General features: G+C 40.2%; 1 protein-coding gene across 3 annotated transcripts; it reads right to left on the reverse strand.

Moving 5' to 3' along the window:
• Positions 1 to 222: 222 nt before the first annotated feature.
• On the reverse strand, positions 223 to 11827 carry LOC103417525 (polyadenylate-binding protein 2). 3 transcript variants are annotated; one of them, XM_008355704.4, is made up of 6 exons: positions 11609 to 11827; positions 11406 to 11508; positions 10960 to 11030; positions 772 to 963; positions 562 to 683; positions 223 to 448 (listed from the first exon to the last, which is right to left on the reverse strand). In XM_008355704.4, the coding sequence occupies exons 1-6, from the start codon at positions 11729 to 11731 to the stop codon at positions 400 to 402; spliced, it is 660 nt and encodes a 219-aa protein (XP_008353926.2). In that variant the 5' UTR covers positions 11732 to 11827; the 3' UTR covers positions 223 to 399. The 3 variants fall into 3 exon arrangements, with proteins under 3 accessions (XP_008353926.2, XP_008353925.2, XP_028964014.1); XM_008355703.4 differs by having other exon boundaries at positions 556 to 683; XM_029108181.2 differs by lacking the exons at positions 10960 to 11030; positions 11406 to 11508; positions 11609 to 11827 and adding an exon at positions 2174 to 2631 and having other exon boundaries at positions 556 to 683.
• Positions 11828 to 27029: the final 15202 nt, after the last annotated feature.

Raw genomic sequence — 27029 nt, forward strand, 5'->3', positions numbered from 1 at the left:
ATCGCCCACACGCACGTCAATGACTGAGAGCTACAGATGGGCCAATATGCATCAACGGCTCAGTAACCCACCAGTACGCACATGGACGACTGAGCCTAGTACATCTCTAATAATGCTCGACCCTTGAAAACACAATTTTAGAGGCATACCAAAAATGTTGCTTGCATGGATGGAAGGAAATTTTTTTATAAACCAAACAACAGAAACGAAACTACGCACTGCTTGGCCAATAAGAAACTTTCATTAGCTACTTCAACAGCAATATAGGTAGGTGGCTATTCATCCAGTTCATAGTGTACTTAGCAGTAAGGGCACATCGATACAACTACCAGATTAAAACTAAAAACCAACTATAAATATGAAATGACAGGCCTTGTATTAGATTATGCAACCAATCTTTTAGTAGTACGGCATGTATCGAGCTGGCCTTTTGAACCTCGGAACCTTTCTGCAGATGAATGAAGGGAAAAAGAAAGCAAGATAAATCAGGCATCTGGCATCTGGCATCTCATTTTGCCTAATAAATAGAGAGTAAGAGCACTGGAAGGAACATACCCATACCCATAGGGCGAGTAAAAGTAAGGAGGTACATATGGCCTCCTGAAGCGGTAACCCATATAAGGATTGAAGCGTCTAGGTCTGTATTGCTTCATACCAGGGACATTCGTCCTTTTAGGCAAAACCTATACACATATTTAACAAGAAAATGAACAAACGCGATAGCAAAAATAATGGATAAGAACATCCAGACCCAGCTTTTGAATGAGTTACCTTCAATTGCCGGCCGTGCAACTCAGATTCGTTTAGGCTGAGAGCCTCTTGAACAGATTCAGTTTCAACAAATTCCACATAAGCGAAACCCTTCGGTTGGCCAAACTTATCTGTCAGTATAGTCACTCTATTAACCGTACCACATGATTGGAAATGCTGCTGCACTTCTTCAGGTGTGCATGCATAATCCACCTGCAAAACATGATTTATCCAGTTTTTTAAACCCATCATATCATGAGGAACTTGCTACTGATGCAACATCACCTTCTCTTCGGTAAACTCGACTTGGCAAAAAATCCAACTTTGCCAATTCAGATTGTAAAAAACAAATCACATCACGAGCAATCTACTATTGATGTAAAATCAAACTTCATATTGATCCCTTTAAGGCCTGAGCAAACCCGCTTATCCCATTCAATCCCTTGTTGTTAGGATTTTGGCTTGTCAAATATGTCCTAATGGGTTTAGGATTGTTTTACGAAAATTAGAGGTATACCGATTCTTGTCCTAGACGGATTAGGAAAGAATTTCAGTTGTTCTTATTCAATTTAGGTTTGGATTTCTAGAAGTCTATTTGGATTTGGATAAGTGTCATTTCCTAGTCCACTTAGAAATAGGAATTCAATCAGCCTTGGGACATGTAAGCCAACCCTATGCAGCAAGGCTTAATTTTTAGAGAGAAAAACAGCCAGAGACAGCCGAGAGTTTTGAGATTAGTTCTAGGGTTTGCAAAAGTTCTGTAATCTCTATTATTAATCAAAGGAGCGGTGGTTTCTCTACCCAGATAAATCACAACTGGACGTAGGCAAAAGTTCTACTAAACCAGTATAATTCTTATGTGTTTCTTAAGTTTTCTATATTTGCTAGTTTAGTCTATTGCCGTTGGTTACATTAAAGAACAAGGTCTAGTGGGCGTTTTTCAACACTTGTCACATTTTTACACATTATCAAATACTGGAACCAATTTTTAAATTTGGTCCAATGAGATATCCCAACATTCCAATGAAGGTTTTATTGGTCCCTGTAAGTCTCAGAGAACTTGGGAAGACGGAGCTGTCTCCATCCTACAGTCCCGGTATTATTTCAATTACTACTTCCAACAAAATTTTGCACGAGACAAAGAAAAGTCATGGGTAAGACTTATCAATGTAACACAGAAAGCTGTTATCTGTAACAGCCTCCACTAAAATTATAATATAGAACCATGGGTGAGTGCACAGAAGCAAGTGAGGAAATGTTTCTAAGGTGAACAGAATTTATAAAAATATTACAAGTAGAAGAAATCACACTCAATCAGTGATTCAGTATATAGTCATTTTTTTTTTAATTTGGGTGAACGCAGTCGACAGATAAGAAAATCAACCTTAATCAATATAGGGAAGCAGAATCATGTACCCCTCACCACATAAGTACATGAGCACATATTCCTGAGCCACCAACCAACACCATTCCAGCAGCAGAGAAGCTCTGCAACTACAATTGAATACCCGGCTTTCCTTTGCCCTTGAAAACAGAAGTTGCTGCCCTCTTGTGTACTGAAGATCCAGCATCTTAAATCACATCCTAACGTGTGCCCCACCATTCACTTGGAATATCTTCAGCAAACTGCATCCCTTCTTTCCTCCTTAATACATCATACCACCTACACCTAACTGTTGTAATTTCCAAAATTACATTTCTTTTTTCCAATTCTTGTTTTTTTTTTCTTTTCACGCTTTTTTTTCACATTTTCGAAACTTGTTCTTTATTGCTTTTTTTATTTGATATTTCTTTTTTCTTCTCTTTTTTTTATTCAACATGCAAATTTCTCCCCTTTAATGACAGCCTAATTATACATCACAATACTATGCCCCACCCTCAAACTACAGTGTAACATGTCCAGCTCATATACACAGAACTTGATGAATAACTGACCCTGCGATCATAGTACTACACAAAGTCAAACCATGACCCTGAAGTTGCACATCATCCGCATCCACATATAAGTAAAATAGAAACATAGTAGGACAGAGCAATATCAGGTGTTTTGAAGTGAAATCTTACTACCATCATGGTCTATGATTAGGGGTTGTAATATAAAACAACAAAGACACAGCAATATCTGATGTTTTGAAGTGAAATCTTAGTGATGCAGAAGTGGTAAAGCCTAGACAACTAATAATTTAGAAAAAGAACCTATTTAAGAAATGAAACATTGTGGATGCGAAGCAATAGTAGGTCTGAATGTAATTATTAAGCTATTACAGTAGTTTGTTATCCTTGTTTTTTCAGGTTTTCCAACTGCTTTGTATACGGTTTTGGCCCATTGATTTGATAATGAAGAATTGAATTTACCCTTGTGACCGAAAATAAAAAAGAATTGAGTTCACCCTACTTGCCCCTCATTCTCCTTCTGTCTTTCTTCTCTTTTACAACTCTATTCTCTCTCAAGTTTCTCATCACATCCTCCATACATTGGTGCCAAGCTTTTTTTTCTTTTTAAAACCATTTATCTCGTGGAAAAATAAGCATGCTTTCATTGAAGACAAGGTAAATATAAAGAGGCGCATAAATAATGTCAAACCATGGCATGTTGATCAACTAATGTATAAACTACATGTTCATACAGAATGTTAGGTAGTGGGTTTTGTTATTTTCTTGGGCACACATTGATATGTAGATTCTAGAATTAAATATCTAGAAAGTTTAAAAATCTTCTGACTTAATCTTCATATGACATTACAGCTGTATTTCCAAATTCTAGATAGCTTGTAATGTGAGGGTACCTTTAGATTGTACAGTGATGTATGAGTCCCCAACACAAAACATTTTCATATTCTAACTGATACAACAACAACAACAACAAAGCCTTTTCCCACTAAGTGAGGTCGGCTATATGAATCCTAGAACGCCATTGCGCTCATTTGTGTCATGTCCTCCGTTAGATCCAAGTATTCAAGTCTTTTCTTAGAGTCTCTTCCAAAGTTTTCCTAGGTCTTCCTCTACTCCTTCGGCCCCGAACCTCTGTCCCGTAGTCACATTTTCGAACCGGAGCGTCAGTAGACCTTCTTTGCACATGTCCAAACCACCGGAACCGATTTTCTCTCATATTTCCTTCAATTTTGTCTACTCCTACTTTACCTCGGATATCCTAATTCCCAATTTTATCCTTTCTCGTGTGCCCATACATCCCACGAAGCATCCTCATCTCCGCTACACCCATTTTGTGTACGTTGATGCTTCACCGCCCAACATTCTGTGCCATACAACATCGCTGGCCTTATTGCCGTCCTATAAAATTTTCCTTGAGCTTCAGTGGCCTACGACGGTCACACAACACGCCGGATGCACTCTTACACTTCATCCATCTAGCTTGTATTCTATGGTTGAGATCTCCATCTAATTCTCCGTTCTCTTGCAAGATAGATCCTAGGTAGCGAAAACGGTCACTTTTTGTGATCTTCGCTAGATTGCTCCGGTCATTAGTGTGGATAAGTATATAAATGGATAGAGATAGGAAAGCAAACACAAGATGTACGTGGTTCACCCAGATTGGTTACGTCCACGGAATAGAGGAGTTCTCATTAATTGGGAAGGGTTTACACAAGTACATAGGTTCAAGCTCTCCTTGAGTGAGTACAAGTGAATGATTTAGTACAAATGACATTAGGAAATATTGTGGGAGAATGATCTCGTAGCCACGAAACTTCTAAGTACCGGAGTGTGGTATCGTCTTGACTTGCCTTATCTGTCTCATAGGTAGATGTGGCATCTTCTCTGGAAGTACTCTTCCTCCATCCAGGGGTGGTATCTGTAACTGGTGGAGATGCACAAGGTAATGTATCAATTTCACTTGAAGCTTACTTGTAGTTTCATGCTTGGTCAAGCGAGATACAAACCATGTAGTAGGAGTCCCCCAAGTCGCCGAGCTGGGGGATCTGCTGAAAGAGGTGACAGACAAGGTAAGCAATCAGAGCTCCGACTGATTGTTCACATTCTCCCTATCTTGCAGGCAGCATGAAGGATAAAGAGAAGAAAAATGAGGAGAGATGATATGGGATACTTTTGCTTTTGAAGAAGTAACTTTCCACAGGCTTATTCTTGAACTGGGCTGGAGGGTTTTCTGGTTTCCTCCAGAGTATAAGGCCGACTGAAGAATTTGAGGGTCAAAACAAGTCCATCAAATCTAGAGTACGTTCGACCCTGCTGATATGGGATACTTTTGCTTTTGATAGAGTAGTGGATGTATCGGCACGTGTGCTGTTACGCTTGTCTCCACATGCTTCCTTGTATCCTTCTCACTTGCCCTATCTGTTCCTCAGGCAGATGCGGTATCTTCCCTGGAAGCATAAGATGTTGAAGATGAGTACTCGAGAGCAATGCCAGGTAAGTAATCAGGTAAGGGGTTCCAGGCAGTCAGTTCCTGGCTGGAAGCTTGATTCCAAGTGCTGACTGATTGCTCTCTTTCTTCTTGTCTTGCAGGTAAGAACAAGGCCAAAGGAAAAGACAGGGAAAAAGCATGATATGGGATACTCTTGCTTTTAACCCTGATGATATGAGATATTCTTGCTCTACTATAGCTTGTTTACAGAGGTATTATCGGGGGGAAAGAAAGCTGAATATTTCGAAAGGCTTTGTTGGGAGTGCCCTCTCAGATAAGAGAAAGGGTTGAGCATTTTTGCAGGTCTGCCTGTCCGTTAGGGATGGAAGTCGACATATATAGGAGTCTCCCTAACATCAAGTAATAATGCTATTCCTTTACCCTGCTTGGTTATAGCACCGTAGTGGGAGCTGCCAGCTTCACATGTTTTAACTCTGTCAGAGCACTTTGAAAAAGTGGTTTGTGGTATCTGGAAAGCTGATGTTGCGTGTGAAGATTACAGACCTGTCGGGGGTCTGGCTCTCGAGATTCGGAGAACGATGCCTCTTCGATTTTTGAGAAAGCAATCCTGCTGGGGGTCTGGCTCTCGAGATTCGGAGAGTGGTGTCTCTTCAATTTTTGAGAAAGTAATCATGTTGGGAGTCTGGCTCTCGAGATTCGGAGGGCCGTGCCTCTTCGATTTTGGAGCAAGCAATCTTGTTGGGAGTGTTTTCTCGAATGTGAGTAAAGGTTGGGCATGTTTGCTAGTCTACCTTGCCACGAAGCACAGAGGTTGACACACAGGGACTTTCCAATTATCCAGCAGTGGTACTGTTCCTTTACCCTCTCTTCGATTTTGAGAAAGTAATCATGTTGGGAGTCTGGCTCTCGAGATTCGGAGGGCGGTGCCTCTTCGATTTTGGAGCAAACAATCTTGTTGGGAGTGTTTTCTCGAATGTGAGTAAAGGTTGGGCATGTTTGCTAGTCTACCTTGCCACGAAGCACAAAGGTTGACACACAGGGACTTTCCAATTATCCAGCAGTGGTACTGTTCCTTTACCCTCTCTTCGATTTTTGAGAAAGTAATCATATTGGGAGTCTGGCTCTCGAGATTCGGAGGGCGGTGCCTCTTCGATTTTGGAGCAAGCAATCTTGTTAGGAGTGTTTTCTCGAATGTGAGTAAAGGTTGGGCATGTTTGCTAGTCTACCTTGCCACGAAGCACAGAGGTTGACACACCGGGACTTTCCAATTATCCAGCAGTGGTACTGTTCCTTTACCCTTGTGGGTAATAATATGGTAGCTAGACCTTCAAAATTTATGTGTCTAAACTTTGTTAGTGTTGTTTCTTTGCAATTCTTTTACCCTTCTTGGTCAGAGCGATGTAGTGGGAGCTGCAAGCTTCACGTGTCTCAACTTTGTCAGAGAACTTTGGCAAAGTTATCTGTGGTACCCATGAGCTACTGTTGCGTGTGGGAAGTGGGTGATTGAACAGTACGATTCATGTGCTTTCTACTTCGCCAGAAATCTTCAACAGAATGCCCATAATTTCCGCAAAGCTGAGTGTGCGTGTGACAGGTGCTGACAAGGCTGGAAAAGTAGGTGCCTCTTCGATTTCTGAAATCGGCCCTCGTGGTCTCTGAGCAGCCCAGCTTTTGAGAAAGCAAGCCTCTTCGATTTCTGAGATCGGCCTTTGTGGTCTTTGAGCAGCCCAGCTTTTGAGAAAGCAAACACCTCTTCGATTTCTGAGATCGACCCTCGTGGTCTCTGAGCAGCCCAGCTTTTGAGAAAGCAAACGCCTCTTCGATTTCTGAAGCTTCGTCGAGTGCAGATTTTTATAGGGGCTGACATTAAGTTCCAAAGCACACTTGAATATCCACCAGTAGAAGCTCCATTCTTGCACTTCTAAGATCTTGATTTGTCCGACCTCTTCTCTCTTCAACACCTTTGAAAATGTCTGGCCCCTCCGACCGTCGTTTTGACTTGAACCTTGTTGAAGAGGCAGCCCCGCCTTCTCCAGACAACATATGGCGCCCATCCTTCGTCTCCCCTACTGGTCCTCTTACCGTTGGGGATTCCGTGATGAAGAATGATATGACCGCTGCGGTAGTGGCCAGGAACCTTCTCACTCCCAAAGATAACAGACTACTTTCCAAACGGTCTGATGAGTTGTCTGTTAAGGATTCTCTGGCTCTCAGTGTTCAGTGTGCAGGTTCTGTGTCTAATATGGCCCAACGCCTATTTGCTCGAACCCGCCAAGTTGAATCATTGGCGGCTGAAGTGATGAGTCTCAAACAGGAGATTAGAGGGCTCAAGCATGAGAATAAACAGTTGCACCGGCTCGCGCATGACTATGCTACAAACATGAAGAGGAAGCTTGACCAGATGAAGGAATCTGATGGTCAGGTTTTACTTGATCATCAGAAATTTGTGGGTTTGTTCCAAAGGCATTTATTGCCTTCGTCTTCTGGGGCTGTACCGCGTAATGAGGCTCCAAATGATCAATCTCTGATGCCTCCTCCTTCTAGGGTTTTGTCCAGTACTGAGGCTCCGAATGATCCCCCTCCGGTGCCTTCTCTTTCTGGGGCTCTACCGACTGCTGAGACTTCTCCTAAGCAACCTTTGTGAAGGCTCCCTCTTGTTTGTTTATTTTGACTCAAGTATATGTACATATTTGTAACTTATCTGGAATATCAATAAATAAGCTTTCCTTCATTTCAACGTATTGTGTTAAATACACCAAAGCCTTCTTCGCTAAGTTCTTTGAATTTTCTTTTGTTGAAGCTTGTATGTTGAAGCTTTGTGAGTGGAGCATATAGGTTGAGGTAGTGTTCCCTTAATTTCCCGAGTGAGGAAAACTTCTCGGTTGGAGACTTGGAAAATCCAAGTCACTGAGTGGGATCGGCTATATGAATCTTAGAACGCCATTGTGTTCTGTCCTGTGTCATGTCCTCCGTTAGATCCAAGTACTCTAAGTCTTTTCTTAGGGTCTCTTCCAAAGTTTTCCTAGGTCTTCCTCTGCCCCTTCGGCCCTGAACCTCTGTCCCATAGTCGCATCTTCTAATCAGAGCGTCAGTAGGCCTTCTTTGCACATGTCCAAACCACCGTAACCGATTTTCTCTCATCTTTCCTTCAATTTCGGCTACTCCTACTTTACCCCGGATATCCTCATTCCTAATCTTATCCTTTCTCGTGTGCCCACACATCCAACGAAGCACCCTCATCTCCGCTACACCCATTTTGTGTACGTGTTGATGCTTCACCGCCCAACATTCTGTGCCATACAGCATCGCCGGCCTTATTGCCGTCCTATAAAATTTTCCCTTGAGCTTCAGTGGCATACGGCGGTCACACAACACGCCGGATGCACTCTTCCACTTCATCCATCCAGCTTGTATTCTATGGTTGAGATCTCCATCTAATTCTCCGTTCTTTTGCAAGATAGATCCTAGGTAACGAAAACGGTCGCTCTTTGGTATTTCTTGATCTCCGATCCTCACCCCTAACTCGTTTTGGCCTCCATTTGCACTGAACTTGCACTCCATATATTCTGTCTTTGATCGGCTTAGGCGAAGACCTTTAGATTCCAACACTTCTCTCCAAAGGTTAAGCTTTGCATTTACCCCTTCCTGAGTTTCATCTATCAACACTATATCGTCTGCGAAAAGCATACACCAAGGAATATCACCTTGAATATGTCCTGTTAACTCATCCATTACCAACGCAAAAAGGTAAGGACTTAAGGATGAGCCTTGATGTAATCCTACAGTTATGGGTTTGTCCTTCATGAGTTCTTACGGCAGTCTTTGCTCCTTCATACATATCCTGTATAGCTTGGATATATGCTACTCGTACTCCTTTCTTCTCTAAAATCCTCCAAAGAATGTCTCTTGGGACCCTATCATACGCTTTTTCCAAATCTATAAAGACCATGTGTAAATCCTTTTTCCCATCTCTATATCTTTCCATCAATCTTCGTAAGAGATAGATTGCCTCCATGGTTGAGCGCCCTGGCATGAACCCGAATTGGTTGTCCGAAACCCGTGTCTCTTGCCTCAATCTATGCTCAATGACTCTCTCCCAGAGCTTCATTGTATGACTCATTAGCTTAATTCCCCTATAGTTCATGCAATTTTGTACATCGCCCTTATTCTTGTAGATAGGCACCAAAGTGCTCATTCGCCACTCATTCGGCATCTTCTTCGTTTTCAAAATCCTATTGAAAAGGTCAGTGAGCCATGTTATACCTGTCTCTCCCAAAACTTTCCACACTTCGATTGGTATATCGTCTGGGCCTACTGCTTTTCTAAGCTTCATCTTCTTCAAAGCTACACCCACTTCTTCCTTCCGGATTCTACGATAAAAAGAGTAGTTTCTACACTCTTCTGAGTTACTCAACTCCCCTAAAGAAGCACTCCTTTCATGTCCTTCATTGAAAAGATTATGAAAATAACCTTTCCATCTGTCTTTAACCGCGTTCTCTGTAGCAAGAACCTTTCCATCCTCATCCTTGATGCACCTCACTTGGTTTAGGTCCTTTGTCTTCTTTTCCCTTGCTCTAGCTAGTTTATAGATATCCAACTCTCCTTCTTTGGTATCTAGTCGCTTATACATATTGTCATAAGCCGCTAACTTAGCTTCTCTCACAGCTTTCTTCGCCTCTTGCTTCGCCTTTCTATACCTTTCACCATTTTCATCGGTCCTATCCTTGTATAAGGCTTTACAACATTCCTTCTTAGCCTTCACCTTTGCTTGTACCTCCTCATTCCACCACCAAGATTCCTTTTGGTGTGGGGCAAAGCCCTTGGACTCTCCTAATACCTCTTTTGCTACTTTTCGGATACAACTAGCCATGGAATCCCACATTTAGTTAGCTTCCCCCTCTCTATCCCACACACACTGGGTGATTACTTTCTCTTTGAAAATGACTTGTTTTTCTTCTTTTAGATTCCACCATCTAGTCCTTGGGCACTTCCAAGTCTTGTTCTTTTTTCTCACTCTTTTGATATGTACATCCATCACCAACAAGCGATGTTGATTAGTCACGCTCTCTCCTGGTATAACTTTGCAATCCTTACAAGTTATACGATCCTCTTTCCTCATTAGAAGAAAATCTATTTGTGTTTTTGACGACCCACTCTTGTAGGTGATCACATGTTCTTCTCTCTTCCTAAAGAAGGTGTATTTTATACTCAAAGCCAAGCATTGTTTAAGTAACAAGTTCCTTCCCTTCATATCTGGAGGTGACTAATAAAATCAGGCAAGCATTCCTACTAATGCACGTCCCATAATCATCTACTTAACAAGTGAATAATCTACGGAATCGTCATTAGCACTTGAAAATAGTCATCCTGTACTCCTCCCTTCTTGACTTCTTTACACTAGAGAGGCATGATGCCATTTTGGACTGCAATTAGCAACTCCCTAGTTTAATTCAATGACTGCAGTTCAATAAATATTAACAATACTACATACAAAGGTTAAACAAAAATGCAGATATCAACGGCCTATCAATATTACTTCCACTAGATAGAGATATCAAAATATGTGGTCAAATCATAAAAATATCCTCTTCTATTTGATACTGAAAAACTAAATCTAAATCTAGTAGTGGACTTGCCAAAACCACATGTTTACTCACACAATGCAACTTCACACAAAGATCACATGACAAACTGGAGGATTTCTTTATACACAGCCGAGTGTCAGGATTATGAGTGGGTTGTCGACATACATCAAAAAATGCAGAAAGCAGGGCAACATGACCATTAGGACTGGACATGTTTAAGCTTAACACACACAATGCAAACAGTTTAGAAAGAATAAGAGAATTCAACATTCTGGTACTCACATTGCCAACAAAAACAGATCGAGCGTCCACCTCTTCCTTGTTTGCTTGAGAAGCAGCAGCAATTGCAGGATCTATGTGGAAACAATAACAACACATAGGTAAATGAGCGTGTTACTCAAAAGAAATTGAACCAAAATTCCTTGCACATCAGACGAAAAAACAAACATAAAATGTTAAAGTCCACAGGACAATAAGAGTGTAATTTATCAACATAACACTTCCAAAAACACTTAACTTAGCGCATAACTTGTGCTCTGTTTTTTCAAATTTCATGTCATGCACTCCAGCTTTTCAATAAACAATCAATAGAACATGGCCAAATACAGCATTCTACAATATACATATACATATATCTATATATATACACACACACACACTACTTTTTCAGGAACCGCAGGAATCAAGAACCAAAACTTAATTACTTTTTCAGAAGAGAGAGGGGGGACCTTGAACAGCGCCCATTTCCTTTTCAACCTTGGCCTGCATCTCGCGAAGAGCAGCAGCTTCCTCCTCCATCTCCTTCAACCGCTTCTTCATCTCGTCCAGCTCCTATAATCCAAAATCAGAATACACCCAAATAATTTGACAATTGTTTTTTATGTTTGGTGGCTGAAACAAATTGAGTTTTCTAGGGTTTTTTTATTAGTACCTTTACGGCGTCGTCGTCGGCGGTGGACATGTCGACGTCGGCATGGAGGGCATCCATGTCGCCGTCCATTTCTCCTTCGTCTGGAATCTCTGCTCCGTACACCTCATGCTCCTCTTCCTCCATTGTGCTACCTCTCTGCGACCTCTGATTTCCACGAAGGTAGAGACGTTCGTCTCTCACTCGTATTTGCCGTTGGATTATATTTGGAGGCTACACCATTAATACGGCGTCGTTCCCTAGCTCATAAATATAAAATCTTTTCTTCTTTTGGAATTTTATGTCTGAAACGCAAAATTAAAAAATGATTTTTTAGCCAAAATGGTCATTCAGATTTGCATAATATATCATTTTGATTCCTGAGATTTGAAATCAATAGAAATGATCATTTAGATTGTCCACCATTTATCATTTTGGTCATTCTGTGCAAAATTATGTTAAATAAGGATTAAAATGACAAATATACCCACAATTTAATAAACTATGGGCAAATATGATTTTTAAAAAATAAAGGGTATTTTGGTCATTGTATTCTTATTTAATGGAGAATTTTCATGGAATGACCAAAATGATTGATGGTGGATAAACTCAGAGATTAAAGTGAGAAGTTATGCAAATCTCATGGATAGGGATGGACAAATACCCATTGGTTATGAGTAACCGCGGTTATCCGTCTATTTAAATTAAACGGTTACGGTTATGGGTAACCGTTTAAATAAATAAACGGTTATGGGTATAACTGTTTACCCGCGAAATTTAAATGGACTGTTATGGGTATTAACCACGGTTATAAACGAGTAACCGTTTACCTATTTATTTTATATATGTAAAACTAACACAAATCATGTTCTTGATCCAATAATACTTAGCACCCAATAAATTAGCAAGGAATTCATCGGTCATTCTCTCAATAACACTATTACAGAAATGATGATTCTCATCATCAAGGAATTGGCCAAATTAATTTAAATTCCTTGCGGGTAACCGTGAAATTGACAGAAATGTCTTCTAAACAATTTTTGTAACCCAATAATACTTAGCAAATATTATATTTACCTTCATTGGTAACAATTAAAAATATCATCCGTAAACTATTATTTCAATTATTGGAATTGTATAAGGACTTAAAAAATTAAAATATGGAAATGTCTGATGAATGTACCTATAACGGTGTTTAATTGTCAAAAAAACAATTATGACAATTTTTTTTAATTTTCAAGTTGTTAAAAAACATGTAGACGGGTGAAAAAAGGGTAATGGTAAAAAAAAAAAAAAGATAAACGGGTTAAAAATGATAAATGGATAAACGGGTATTAAACGGTTACAGTTAAATGGGTATGCGGTTATGGATATAGGTATAACCGTTTAGGCAATTACCCAAAGGGTAAACGGTTATGTGGGTATGAGCATAAACGGTTATGGGTAAATTAACCGCGGTTACCCGCCCGCATAACCATTGCCCATCCTTACTCATGGACCATTTTAGCTAAAAAGTCTTAAAAAATCACTAGTCTTTTGGTAACTATTTTAATTAGCTTTTGAAAACTGAAAACTGAAAACTAAAAAAATCATTTAATACTTTGAACTTTCAATTTTCAAAATGATGAAAAATTGAAAGCCAAAAGATAAAGATTTACAGCTAAATTTTGAAAACTCAATATAGTGATTTTGACTTTCACTTTTCGATTTTTTTTTGAAAATTAAAAATTGAAACAAGTTACCAAACGTCATTAATAAAAGCTAAAATTTGTAAACAAAATTATTAACAAACAACCACTTAAAAAATAAAAGCCATCTGTTAGGGTTCAAAAATCTCACATACAAGCCCAATTATTGTAACTGCGTCACAAGCCGAGGTTAAATTCATGCAAAAGTGCAAAAACAAGAGGTATGTGGATTTACGATTATGCCACTCAATAAAATAAATATAAATTGGATGTTTGTATAATTGTGCCAACCCATACAATTCATGCATATTATCATGTCAAGCCATGTTACAACATTAACATTGTAAATAAATCATGCTACATGTTAAAGAAAGTTCAAGCCACATAACGTGACTTGCTAAGTGGATCGTAGTGTGGACAGTTACAAAAGTTTACTAGGCTAACGTGGAACTAGGGTTGTGGAAGACCTTGGGCTGCTTGGGAGCACCAGAAGTCCGAACCCATGATTTTTGGTTTCACATCGGAATGCTTGAGAAAGAAAAGAACCAGCTTCATTTTCCTTTCCAAACCAATAGGACACTTAGGAAGCAACCAAAGCACAAAGCTAAGATGCCTAAATCATAACAAGATCACTTTTAACCTAGAGCTGTGCTCCTCATTATTAGAGAGAGAAGGAACCTTGCCCTTCCAAGATTATATAGGAATGACTGGAAAAATAAGGAGGAGTTTTACCAAAAGATGGGAGTTTGTGGAACCTGGTGCTGGAGAAGACGCTCTGGGTAGTGTGTTGAACCCAAGCTTCACAAGGCTAGTAACCCTCTACAATGTTATACCTAAGAATGACTCTATAGCCATGACCATGGAAAAAAGAAGGGAAGACTTTAGCAAAATAGGAAAGACAAAGAAAACTTATAAATTCCCTAACTGGAACTTAAAAGAATCCTTGCACTTATAAATTAGAGAAGTTAACACGATGGAAAGAGGGAGGGATAAGGGAAGAAAGAGTGAACTAAGGCAAGATATAACCAAGCAGGGAAAGCTTTCTCTAAGTGCAGGAAACCCTAGTTCTTGAGGAAGAAACTTTCCTTACACTTTGAGGATTTCCTTAACATTATGTTTAGATGAAGAAATTTAAGATTATAGGAATTTTAAAATGATAGAAATTGAAATGATGGGATTTTAATTTCTAGAATTTGTGCATTTTCTTGTTTGATTAAAAGTGTTAGGAGTACTGAAGGTTCACAAGGTTATCAAAGGTGTAAAGCACCAGATTAGACCTTTAGTCTATGTTTTAGTTAGGGAATGCTGAGTCAGCTAAGTTAGCTTTGGTATTTATGTATAAATACGCAATGTACAAAGTACACTCATGTAATGGAGAATACATTTACACAATCCCTTCTCTCTCTACATTTCTCTCTCTTTCTAAAATTATGATTCTTTACTCACTAAGTTTTTGTTTTCAACATAGTATCATCGATGGAGTCCACCGACATTGATCTCTCGCTTCCACGTTCTTGATTTTCTTGCCTTTTCTTTCCTACCAAACAGGTCTTACCTTCATATTTTCTTTGAATTTCTATGTGATTCCCCATGGCTGCAACGGCAAACTCCTATAATTCTTTTTCTCCTGCCAATTCTTCAACTTCTGTTCCTCATGTTGAAGTTTCTCATCCTCAACTGGCTCTGATTACCTCTGTCACTGTTCAGAACATCGTCAGTATAGTTCCAACGAAGTTGAATCGTCACAACTTCATCATCTGGCGCAGTTTATTTCTTCCAGTTTTGAATCGATTTAAGATGTTAGGGCTTATCGATGGCACCGACATATGCACTTCTCAATTTATTCATGATTCTGCTGGACTTCGTGTTCTTAATTTCGCACATGAAATTTGGTGTGAGCGAGATCAAATCTTGATGACTTGGATCAATTTGACTATCTCTGAAGATTTTCTCCCTCTAATTGTTATAATGGATGATTTCAAGTCTTTCTGGCTTTCTTTGGAAAAATATTTTGATAGAGCCTCTCGCACACACATTCATAGCCTCCGAGCTAAGATTTAGACAATCCAAAAAGATGGCTCTTCGATGACCGATTATCTCAATTCCATTAAAGAAATTTCTGATAAGTTGGTTGTTGCGGGTAAGCCGATCACTGAGTCTGATTTGGTAGCTTATATTATGTTTGGTATTCCTGATGATTACGAATCCTTTGTTGATTCTATTGAAACAAGGAATGAGTCAATTACTTCTGATGAACTGCATGGTTTACTTTTGAGCAAGGACATTTCTTTTCAAAAGCGTAAAACCCGATCGTCAGCGTCCAATATAGTTGCTCAATTCCATGCCTATGCTGCTCAATCCTCTAATAATTCTGGTTCTCAGTCTGGATTCCGAGGGAATTATCGAGGTCGCAACAATCAAAATTGCAATCGCAATTTTGGGGGTAATCGCAAATTTGGCGGTAATCGCAATTTTGGCGATAATCGCTCTACTAACTAAACATGTGGTGTTGATGCACAAAATCAGTGAGGACTTTGGTACAACAGAAAGTGTCAAGTTTGTGACCTTCGCTAGATTGCTCCGGTCACTAGTGTGGATAAGTATGTAAATGGATAGAGACAGGGAAGCAAACACAAGATGTACGTGGTTCACCCAGATTGGCTACGCCCACGGAGTAGATGAGTTCTCATTAATTGTGAAGGGTTTACACAAGTACATAGGTTCAAGCTCTCTTTTAGTGAGTACTAGTGAATGATTTAGTACAAATGATATTAGGAAATATTGTGAGAGAATGATCTCTATTTATAGAAGAGAGTTTCTAGTTTCATTCTGACATTGACACGTGTCGTGTTGTGATTGGCTTCTGATGTTGACACGTGTCGCGTTATGATTGGCTTGTGATGTCGACACATGTCGCGCTGTGATTGGCCTCCTGGTTGGAGGGAAACTCTTCTGGGTCCTTGACGGTATAACGTTGACCGGTGCTCAGTAGTTTCGGGATTGGTCAAGTATGGTTTAAACAGTGTTCCCCTAAGTTCCCAAGTGAGGGAAGTTCCTCGGTTGGGGACTTGCAAGATCCAAGCCATTGAGTAATCACGAAACTTCTAAGTACCGAAATGTGGTATCATTTTCACTTACCTTATCTGTCTCATATGTAGATGTGGCATCTTCTCTGGAAGTACTTTTCCTCCATCCAGGGGTGGTATTTTTAAACAATGAAGATGCACAAGGTAATGTATCAATTTCACTTGAAGCTTACTTGTAGTTTTGGGATTGGTCAAGTGCGATACAAACCCTATAGTAGGAGTCCCCCAAGTCGCCGAGCTAGGAGATTTGCCGAATGAGGTAACAGACAAGGTAAACAATCAGACCTCCAAGCAAACAACCTGGATCGGATGTTCGACTTCGGCTTCTGATTGATTGTTCTTCTTTTCCTTGTGTCGTAAACAGCAACAAGGATAAAGAAAAGCAAATGGAGATGAGATGATATGAGATACTTTTGCTTTTGAAGAAGTAACTTTCCACAGGCTTATTCTTGAACTGGGCTGGAGGGTTTTCTAGTTTCCTCCAGAGTATAAGGCCGACTCAAGAATTTGAGGGTCAAAACAAGTCCATCAAATCTAAAGTATGTTCGACCCTGATGATATGGGATACTTTTGCTGTTGACAAAGTAGTGGATGTATCGACACGTGTTCTGTTACGCTTGTCTCCACATGCTTCTTTGTATCCTTCTCACTTATCATATCTGTATCTTCTCTGGAAGTATAAGATGTTGAAGATGAGTACTCAAGAGCAATGCCAGGTAAGTAGTTAAGCAAGGGGTTCCAGGCAGTCAGTTCCTGACTGGAAGCTTGATTCTAAGTGTTGACTGATTGCTCTCTTTCTCCTTGTCTTGCAGGTAAGAACAAGGCCAAAGGAAAAGACAGAGAAAAAGCATGATATGGGATACTCTTGCTTTTAACCCTGATGATATGAGATACTCTTGCTTTGGTGTGGCTTGTTTGAAGAGGTATTATCGGGGGGAAAAGAAGCTGAGTATTTCGAGAGACTTTGCTGAGAGTGCCCTTTCGGATGTGAAGAAAAGTTAAGCATTTTTTATTTATTTGCAGGTTTGCCTGGCTGTGGAGTATGAAGGTCGACATATATAGGAATTGTCCCAATAGCGAGTGGTAACGCTATTCCTTTACCTTTCTCGGTTATAGCAATGTAGTGGGAGTTGCAAGATTCACGTGTTTTAACTTTGTTAGAGCATTTTGAAAAAGTGGTATGTGGTATCTGGAAAGCTAATGTTGCGTGTGAAAATTGCAGACAAGCTTTATCCAAAGAAATATAGCTCTTGAAGTTCGGAGAGCGGTGCCTTTTCGATTTTCGAACAAGCAATCATGTCGGGGATCTGACTTTCGAGATTCGGAGAACGGTGCCTCTTTAATTTTTGAGAAAACAATCATGTTGGGAGTCTGGCTCTTGAGATTCGGAGAGCGGTGCCTCCTCGATTTTTGAGCAAGTAATCATGTAAGGAGTATGACTCTCGAGATTCGGAGAGATGTGCCTCTTCGATTTTTGAGCAAATAATCCCTGTTGGGAGTTTGGCTCTCGAGATTTGGAGGGCGGTGCCTCTTCGATTTTTGAACAAGTAATCCTGTTGGGAGTCTGGCTCTCGAGATTCGGATAGGGGTGCCTCTTCGATTTTTTGAGAAAGCAATTCTGGTGGGAGTTTGGCTCTCGAGATTCGGGGAGCGGTGCCTCTTCGATTTTTAAGCAAGTAATCCTGTTGGGAGTGTTTTCTCGATGTGAGTAAAGGTTGGGCATTTTTGCCAGTCTGCCTTGCCATGGAGAACAAAGGTTGACACACACATGGACTTTCCAGTTATCAAGCAGTGGTGCTGTTCCTTTACCCTTGTGGGTAATGGTAGGGTAGCTGAACCTTCAAAATTTATGTGTCTAAACTTCGTCAGAGATCTTTGGCAAAGTTATTTGTGGTACCCGATGAGCTGTTATTGCGTGTGGAAAATGGTGCCTCTTTGAAATCCGGAGAGTGGTGCCTCTTCGATTTTTAAAACCAACGGTCCTGTTGCCCTTTCTTTTTTAAGGGCACCAATTGTGTGCAAGAAGTACATTCAGAGAGTTATCGCTTGTAGGAATTTTCCCCTTAATTCAGAGATTTATTGCACCTCATTTCTCCTTCATCATTTTTGAGTATGTCTGGCCCATCTGACCGTTGTTTTGACTTGAACTTTGGTGAAGAGGCAACCATGCCTTCTCAAGACAACATATGGCGCCCATCCTTCTTATCCCCTACTGGTCCTCTTACTGTTAGGGACTCCATGATGAAGAATGATATGACCGCTGCGGTGGTGGCCATGAACTTTCTCACTCTCAAAGATAACAGACTACTTTCCAAACGGTCTGATGAGTTGGCTATTAAGGATTCTCTGACTCTCAGTGTTCAGTGTGCAGGTTTTGTGTCAAATATGGCCCAACGCCTATTTACTCGAACCCGCCAAGTTGAATCATTGGCGGCTGAAGTGATAAGTCTCAAACAGGAGATCAGAGGGCTCAAGCATGAGAATAAACAGTTGCACATGCTCGCACATGACTATGCTACAAACATGAAGAGGAAGCTCGACCAGCTGTAGGAATCTGATGGTCAGATTTTACTTGATCATCAGAGGTTGTGGGTTTGTTCCAAAAGCATTTATTGCCTTCGTCTTCTGGGGTTGTACCGCGTAATGAAGCTTCAAATGATCAACCTTTGGTGCCTCCTCCTTCTGAGGTTCTGCCTAGTACTGAGGCTCCGAATAATCATCTTCTGGTGCCTCCTCTTTCTGGGGCTTTGCCGACTGCTGAAACTTCTCCTGAGCAACCTTTGTGAAGGTTCCTTCTTGTTTGTTTATTTTGATTCATGTATATGTACATATTTGTAACTTATCGGAGATATCAATAAACAAGCTTTGCTTCATTTTAACGCATTGTGTTAAATACAACAAGGCTTTCTTCACTAAGTTCTTTGAATTTTTCCTTTTGTTGAAGCTTGTATGTTGAAGCTTTGTGAGTGAAGCATGTAGGTTGACGTGGTGCTCCCTTAATTTCCCGAGTGAGGAAAACTTCTCAGTTGAAGACTTGAAAAAATCCAAGTCATTGAGTAGTCGTGAGACTTCCGAGTATCAAGGTGCAGTAGCATATGATAGGAGTCCCCTAAGTCTCCGGTCGAGGGAGTTGACGAAGGAGGTGTCTTGCTAGTAGCCAAGTTTCCAAAGTAACAAAACTTCACCATTTTCCTTTCTAAGTGGTAACCCAAAACTCCTCATTCATATATATTTGTTACGAAAGTTGTTAGGCCCAAAGAAGATGAGGCCTAGGCAATTTTTTTTTTTTTGAATTTTCGATTGTTTTTTTTTTTTTTTTTTTTTTGAATTTTCAAATTTTCAAATTTTCAAATTTCTAAATTTTCGAATTTTCGAATTTTTGAATTTTCGAATTTCATAAAATATATATATATGTAGGTAAAGCGTTGAAGTTGAAACTTTGTTGGGTACCATGAATTGATTTTACTTCACACTATTTGGATCACGATAGTGTGAAGCTTTTGTGGTGGGTGAAGCTTTTGTGGTGGGGGAAGCTTTTGTGGGTGAAGCTTTTGTTGGTGAAGCTTTTGTTGGTGAAGCTTTTATGGTGGGTGAAGCTTTTGTGGGTGAAGCTTTTATTGGTGAAGCTTTTGTTGGTGAAGCTTTTATGGTGGGTGAAGCTTTTGTGGGTGAAACTTTTGTGGTGGGTGAAACTTTTGTGGATGAAACTTTTATGGGTGAAGCTTTTGTAGGTGAAGCTATTGTGGGTGAAGCTTTTGTAGATGGGTGAAGCTTTTGTGGGTGAATCTTTTGTGGTGGGTGAAGCTTTTGCGGGTGAAACTTTTGTTGGTGAGGCTTTTATGGGTGAAGCTTTTGTAGGTGAAGCTATTGTTGGTGAAACTTTGGAGTTGAAGCTTTGTAGGTGAAGCTTTGGAGTTGAAGCTTTTGTTGGGTACCATGAATTGATTTTGCTTCACACTATCTTGATCAAGATAGTGTGAAGTTTTTGAGAATTTGTAGTTATCCTCCATCGATGAAGCTTTTGTTGGTGAAGCTTTTATTGGTGAAGCTTTTGTGGTAAAGCTTTGTTGGGTACCACGAATTGATTTTGCTTCACACTATCTTGATTAAGATAGTGTGAAGCTTTTGAGAATTTGTAGTTGTCCTCTATTGATGAAGCTTTGTTGAATTTCCCTTTTTTTTTTTTTTTGGAAACTAGAAATTTGAAAATGTGGGAGAGACAACATATACAAATTTTGCTTCCACACTGTTGAGCAAGAGATTGTGATGCAAGCCACACCTTGTAGTAGTCGAAGGTTTGGATGAACCATATAAATTGAATTTGCTTCGAACAGTCTTGAATTTGCTTTGAAGGTTTGAGAATTGTAGTTGCCCTCCATTGATGAAGCTCTTGTTAGCACCATAAATTGGTTTTGCTTCACACTGTTTTGATCAAGAGTGTGTGAAGCTTTTGAGAATTATGGTTGCTCTCCATTGATGAAGCTCTTGTTGGCACCATAAATTGGTTTTGCTTTACACTGTCTTGATCAAGAGTGTGTGAAGCTTTTGAGAATTGTGGTTGAACTCCTTTGATGAAGCTTTTGTTGGCACCATAAATTGGTTTTGCTTCACACTGTCTTGATCAAGAGTGTGTGAAGCTTTTGAGAATTGTGGTTGCCCTTCATTGATGAAGCTCTTGTTGGCACCATAAATTGGTTTTGCTTCACACTATCTTGATCAAGAGTGTGTGAAGCTTTTGAGAATTGTGGTTGAACTCCTTTGATGAAGCTCTTATTGGTACCATAAATTGGTTTTGCTTCACATTGTCTTGATCAAGAATATGTGAAGCTTTCTACGAGTTGTAGTGTTTGCATTGTTACAGAGGGGAAATGTCTGAAGCAGATGCAAGAGGGCTGAATAGCTTGATCTTCGTATGCCATGCACTGAAGTTGTTGTTGGCTTGCAATAAGACTTTGTTGGTGACTATAACTCTTGTTGGGCATAAGTGATCCCCTAGTTAAGTTGTCAAGCTTGAAGGTTTTTGATTATTTGTGAATGCTAGGAGTTCACATGTACAAGTTGTACCATTCGTCTTCTGGTAAGTGGAATGAATGGTGAGTTGTTTTCATCACTTGGTTGGTGGTACGAAAGTGAGTTCATTCATCACCTTTCGTCACATTTCATCACCTGGTTGGTGGCACGAGGATGAGTTCCTTCTTCACCTGGTTGGTGGCATGAAGGAGATTACGGGTTGTACATTTCATCACCTGGTTGGTGGCATGAATATGAGTTCCTTCTTCACCTGGTTGGTGGCATGAGTGGCATGTTGCCAATTGATATTAGAGTACGAGTTGTACATTTCATCACCTGGTTGGTGGCATGAATGGTAAGTTGCCAAATGATATTAGAGTACGGGTTGTACATTTCATCACCTGGTTAGTGGCATAAAGATGAGTTCCTTCTTCACCTGGTTGGTGGCATGAGTGGCAAGTTGCCAAATGATATTAGAGTACGGGTTGTACATTTCATCACCTGGTTGGTAAGAATAAGGGTAAGGTGTCTGGGCACATTGTAGCAAGTGTCAAATGGCACAAAGTATGTTGAATCCTTTCAAAGCATAGTTGGCTTATGTATGAATGTGTTGGAATGTATGATTGAACGAATATATTGTGCAGCTGTTCGTTTATTTGTATAGTCTTGTTGACATATACTTAGACTTGTTTCATGTTGAAGCTTTGAACCCGAGTGTTTCATTGCTAGGAATGTAAGAGGATTAGGATTGAGTTGTCTAAATCACCTCTTTATAATTCATGCCAAATAGTCTTCGTTACATAGGATGCCGAACGGCTAAAGATTAACACTTGTACAATGTGAGTTTACTTGTAATAGTACTTCAAGTGATCAGCGTTCCATGGATGGCCAAGGGTCTTTTCATTGGAGCTTCTAAGCTTGTAGAAGCCAGGGCGACTGATGACAACAACTTCAAACGGTCCATCCCAGTTTGGACTAAGTATTCCTTCACTCGGGACTTTATCGCAGAGTAATCTTTTCTTCAATACCCAGTCCCCAACTTTGAAAGAACGAGGTTTGACCCTTGAGTCATAGTAGTTAGAGATGTGCTGAAGGAAAAATTTTGTCCTAGCTAAGAACAAGTATGAACATTTGAATACACATGCAAGCTATTAACACTTTAAAGTAGGCATGCATCCAAAAACAATTCATAAAACCCATGACTTTCAAAGCCTAGTATATGGTGAACCAAAATAAACTCTTTAACTACATTAAAGAGAAGTAAAGATTTAGTGATTCTTTACCCTTGAAGCTCATCCTTGATTACACAAGGGATTCACCCAAGTAGAGGGCCTTCAAGTCACCTCCAAGCTTCTTGAATCCTCCTTGTGTTTTCCTCTCTTTAGTGCTCCTTCGGTGATTTGAGGAAAAAGGATTTGTTCTCCAAAACACCAAAAGCTTGATGTCTCTAAGTCTCTTCACCAAGGTTGTATCTTGTGAAGATGATATGGATGACTAAGGAAAGAAGAGATTGCTAGATGTCCCTCCCCTTAGTGGCCGGCCTCCTTAGAAGAAAATGGAGAAAATGTTTCACCCAATTTCAACAAGAAGAACCCTTATTAGAAAATAGCTATAAAGTTGCTTTTATAACCTTTTCTTTGGTGAGTGGCAAACTTGTAATTAAGCAAACTTTGCCCATCCACCCTAATGGCCGGCCATCCTTTGTTATTGGGCTAATTGCCCATTTTGTTTTAGTTGTCATATAACTTAAACATAATGGGCCTTGTGGACCAAAACGTTTTTGGGCCCCGAAACCCAAAACCAACATATAAGCCCAATACGAACCTTTCGTATAATTAATTAACTAATTAATCAATCTTTACCATTCTTCAATTAAACCATTTAATTGCTTATCCATTTCATTTGATTTCTTCACATACATCCTTAATCAGTGTACGATCCATTAGGTTCCAATTAGCGAGGCAGTGGGCGATGTTACTCTTAACGATCGATTGTGAATTGAAACCACATTTCAATTTTCCCTTTTGTTGATTAGTGTTTGCTAACCATTAGGGCTTCCACAAACCATGAGTGACGCCTAGCAGCATATCATGGTTACCCAAGCTAAGTAGAATTGGTTGGAGAACCTATCCAGTTACAACTACAATGCAATACGGTCATTCTCTAATACAATACTCTTAATCACATTGTTTAAGTGATAGTTTGTTTCATGTCTACTATCCAATGTGATACTTTCCTATATGATTCCCTTGAATATGATTTGGAACAAACTTCCTAAGTCATATTCATTTGCTTTGGCCAAAGACTTTAGAATCATATCTTAGAGTATTCTCCCTCCACCATGGAAGGTTAGAGATCCCTTGTTGTGCATTCATATGCCTACATGATTAGATAGCTTGACCCCAACAATGTCGTGGACACTCCAAAGGAATGCCGTTGACAGGATCAAAGATCAAGGACCTAACCATTAGACATCGATGATGCCTCAGGTCAAAGGACTACTTTGCATATTGCAACTTTAGAGTTCATACATGACATGTATGTTCGAACTCTCTTTTGATCGTAGTTCAGTGTACTCGATTACTCTTTCGAGCACCTATGTGTTTGTCTTAGTGTCCAACACTAAATGACTTGAGACTAGTCATACTCACGCTTGAGTCAACACAACACATACTAACCTTAGCGGATTGTCAATGCCCAATTGGCAATCCTATGGCTAGGAACGTTTTAGGAATGAACATAAGAGAAAGGTCTCGATAATCTAACTTACTTAGATCACTTATCTCTTAGAACAAATACATTCCTTGGATTCTCTTATTGCTTAAACACGTGATACAATAAATAGTGATTAACAATAAGATTTGCCCTTCATTAAACATATAAAAGTTTAATACATTAAGTATTCCAAAAAGCTATTACATCAAATGAGTGGCTTTGTGGGCATACTTCCAACATGCGCTGCTTGTAGGCGACATTCCTCAAGTGAGCCTGGTTTCTGTGTTCCTCGACTAGATCTAAGTTGAGGGTAAGTTGTTTGTCATTTTTGGTTTGCACGTAGTTTTGGACTCGAAACATTGTTTGCTCAAGCTCAACTGGGACAACTACCTCTGTACCAAAAGCAAGTGAGAATGGGATTTCTCCTGTTGATGTTCGATTTGAAGTGTGGTATGACTAAAGAACTTAGGGTACAAATTCTGGCTAACAACCTTTAGCCTTGTCCAAGCTGGTTTTCAAAGTTCGCTTGATTATTTTATTGATGGCTTCAACTTGTCCATTAGATTGGGGATGAGCTGGGGAGGCAAAACATAAGTTGATGTTGAACTTAGAGCAAAACATCCTGAACTTATTGTTGTCGAATTGTCGCCCGTTGTCAGTGACTATCACATTGGGAATGCCGAATCTGCAAAGGATGTTCTTCCATACGAAATCTTCTATTTTTGCCTCAGTAATGGTTGCCAAGGGTTCTACTTCAGCCCATTTTGTGAAGTAGTCAACTGCAACGATTGCATAGCAAACCTTGCCCTTCCCTGTAGGCATTGGGCCTATCAAATCAAGTCCCCATTGGGTGAAGGGCCAAGGGCTGATTATAGGAGTGAGCGGCTCGGGAGGGGAGTGAGGAATAGTTACTTAGCGTTGACACTTATCACATGAGCGGGATATTCTGATGGCATCTTGGTGAAGTGTTAGCCAGTAATATCCATGGCGAAAAGCCTTGTGTGTTAGGGATCGAGATCTAGCATGATCTCTGTAGACTCGTTCATGTATTTCCCGAATGATAGTTTCTGCCTCTGTGGGCATAAGGCATCTTAGGTATGGTAAGTTAAAACCCCACTTGTGGAGTTGGTCATTAATGATCAAGTAACAGGTAGCCTTGTATCGAATCTGCTTAGCTTAGACTTTGTCATTTGGAAGGGTGCCATGAGTAAGGAATCTATAAATCAGGATAATCCAACTATCCCTCTGTTGTAAGTTGCACGCTTCCACAACCATGGTGCTTGGTGTTGCCAACAATTCAACCTGAATTTTTCTCCCAATCTTGTCTTCCACTGCTGAGGTGAGGTGAGCCAAAGCATTTGCATGACTGTTTGCCGCTCAAGGAATTTGGGTGATCTGGTAGTGGAAGTGCATGAGCAACAATTGTGTTTGTGCCAGATATGCTGCCATGGAGCTATCCTTAACGTCAAAGTTGTTGGTGACCTGGTTAACCACAAATTAGAAGTCACGGAAGATATCAATTCGTTTAACCCCAAGGTGTTTGGCCAAGCTTAAGCCTACTAGGAGGGCTTCATATTCGACCTTATTGTTTGATGTCTTGAATTTGAAACGAATAGAATACTCCATTGCCACTTTGTCAGGGGTCGTAAGGACTAGTCCTGCTCCACAACCCTATTGGTTGGACGAGCCATCAACATATAGACTGCATGCTGGGGCTGTTGGTTCTATTTTCTGAGCTTCTGAGGGTAATGAAACCACTTCTTTAGGCATAGAAACAATGTCAACAGGATATGTGAAGTCGGCGATGAAGTCTGTCATTGCTTGGCCCTTCTCAGCTGGCTTTGGTTGGTAAGAGATGTCAAACTCACCCAATGTTATCGCCTATTTGATCATTCACCCGAAAGTATCAGGACTTTGGAGTATCTGTCGAAGAGGATGATTAGTAAACACGATGATGAAGTGTGCTTAGAAGTAAGGGCGAAGTTTTCGAGCAGACATGACCAATGTTAGAGCCAATTTCTCAACGTTGGAGTATCGTGTCTCCGCATCTTGTAAGGCCTTGCTAGCGTAGAAGACAGGTCGTTCGACATTACCATCATTTCGAATGAGAACGGAACGTACTGCTGAAGCCGATATCGACAGATAGATAATGAGAGTGTCACCAACCCTAGGTTTGTAGAGAATATGGGCTTTACTCGTGTAGTCTTTGAGGTACTTGAATGCCTCAGCACATTCATCAGTCTATGTAATATACTTCTTACTTCCCTTAAGTGCTTTGAAGAAAGGAGCACATATGTCTGTGGCCTTAGAGATGAACCTAGTTAAGGCTACCACCTTGCTAGTAAGGCTTTGGATGTCTTTTGAAGTTATCGGTTCCTTCATATCGAGGATTACTTTGATCTTCTCGGGATTAGCCTCAATGCCTCGTTGGCTTATCATGAAGCCTAAGAATTTGCCAGAGCCTACGCTGAAGGCACATTTGTTGGGGTTCAACCTCATTCGATACCTCTTCAGAATGGTGAAAGTTTCAGATAGGTTGGTGATGTGTTGGTCAGCATGTTTGCTCTTGACTAGCATATCATCAACGTAAACTTCCATGCTCTTCCTAATCTGTTTGGCGAACATTGAATTGACCAGTCTTTGATAAGTCGCTACTGCATTCTTTAGGCCGAAGGGCATGACTTTATAGCAATATAGTCCACTGTCAGTAGTGAGGCTCAGGAGTTCACACCTTGCCATAGAGTCTATAAGTCTGTCTATGAGAGGAAGATGAAGGTTATCCTTCGGGCATCCTTTGTTTAGGTCGGTGTAATTGACACACATTCTCCACAAGACCTTTTGAAGCAGGAGACTTTCCTTGGTTAGATTCTTCTTAACAAGGACAACATTTGCTACCCACGTTGGATAATTGACTTCGCGGACGAAACCTATGCCTTTGAGTTTTTC

The sequence above is a fragment of the Malus domestica genome, chromosome 01 (assembly GCF_042453785.1).
Source record: "Malus domestica chromosome 01, GDT2T_hap1".
Taxonomy (NCBI): domain Eukaryota; kingdom Viridiplantae; phylum Streptophyta; class Magnoliopsida; order Rosales; family Rosaceae; genus Malus; species Malus domestica.

What these genes read in the sequence shown, in the direction of transcription:
- LOC103417525 (XM_008355703.4), bottom strand. Translation starts at nt 11,731, where the DNA reads ATGGAGGAAGAGGAGCATGAGGTGTACGGAGCAGAGATTCCAGACGAA. An exon ending in CCGACGACGACGCCGTAAAG is followed by an intron (nt 11,509 to 11,608) that starts GTACTAATAAAA and finishes TTTGGATTATAG; the next exon opens with GAGCTGGACGAGATGAAGAA. An exon ending in TGCACGGCCGGCAATTGAAG is followed by an intron (nt 684 to 771) that starts GTAACTCATTCA and finishes ATATGTGTATAG; the next exon opens with GTTTTGCCTAAAAGGACGAA.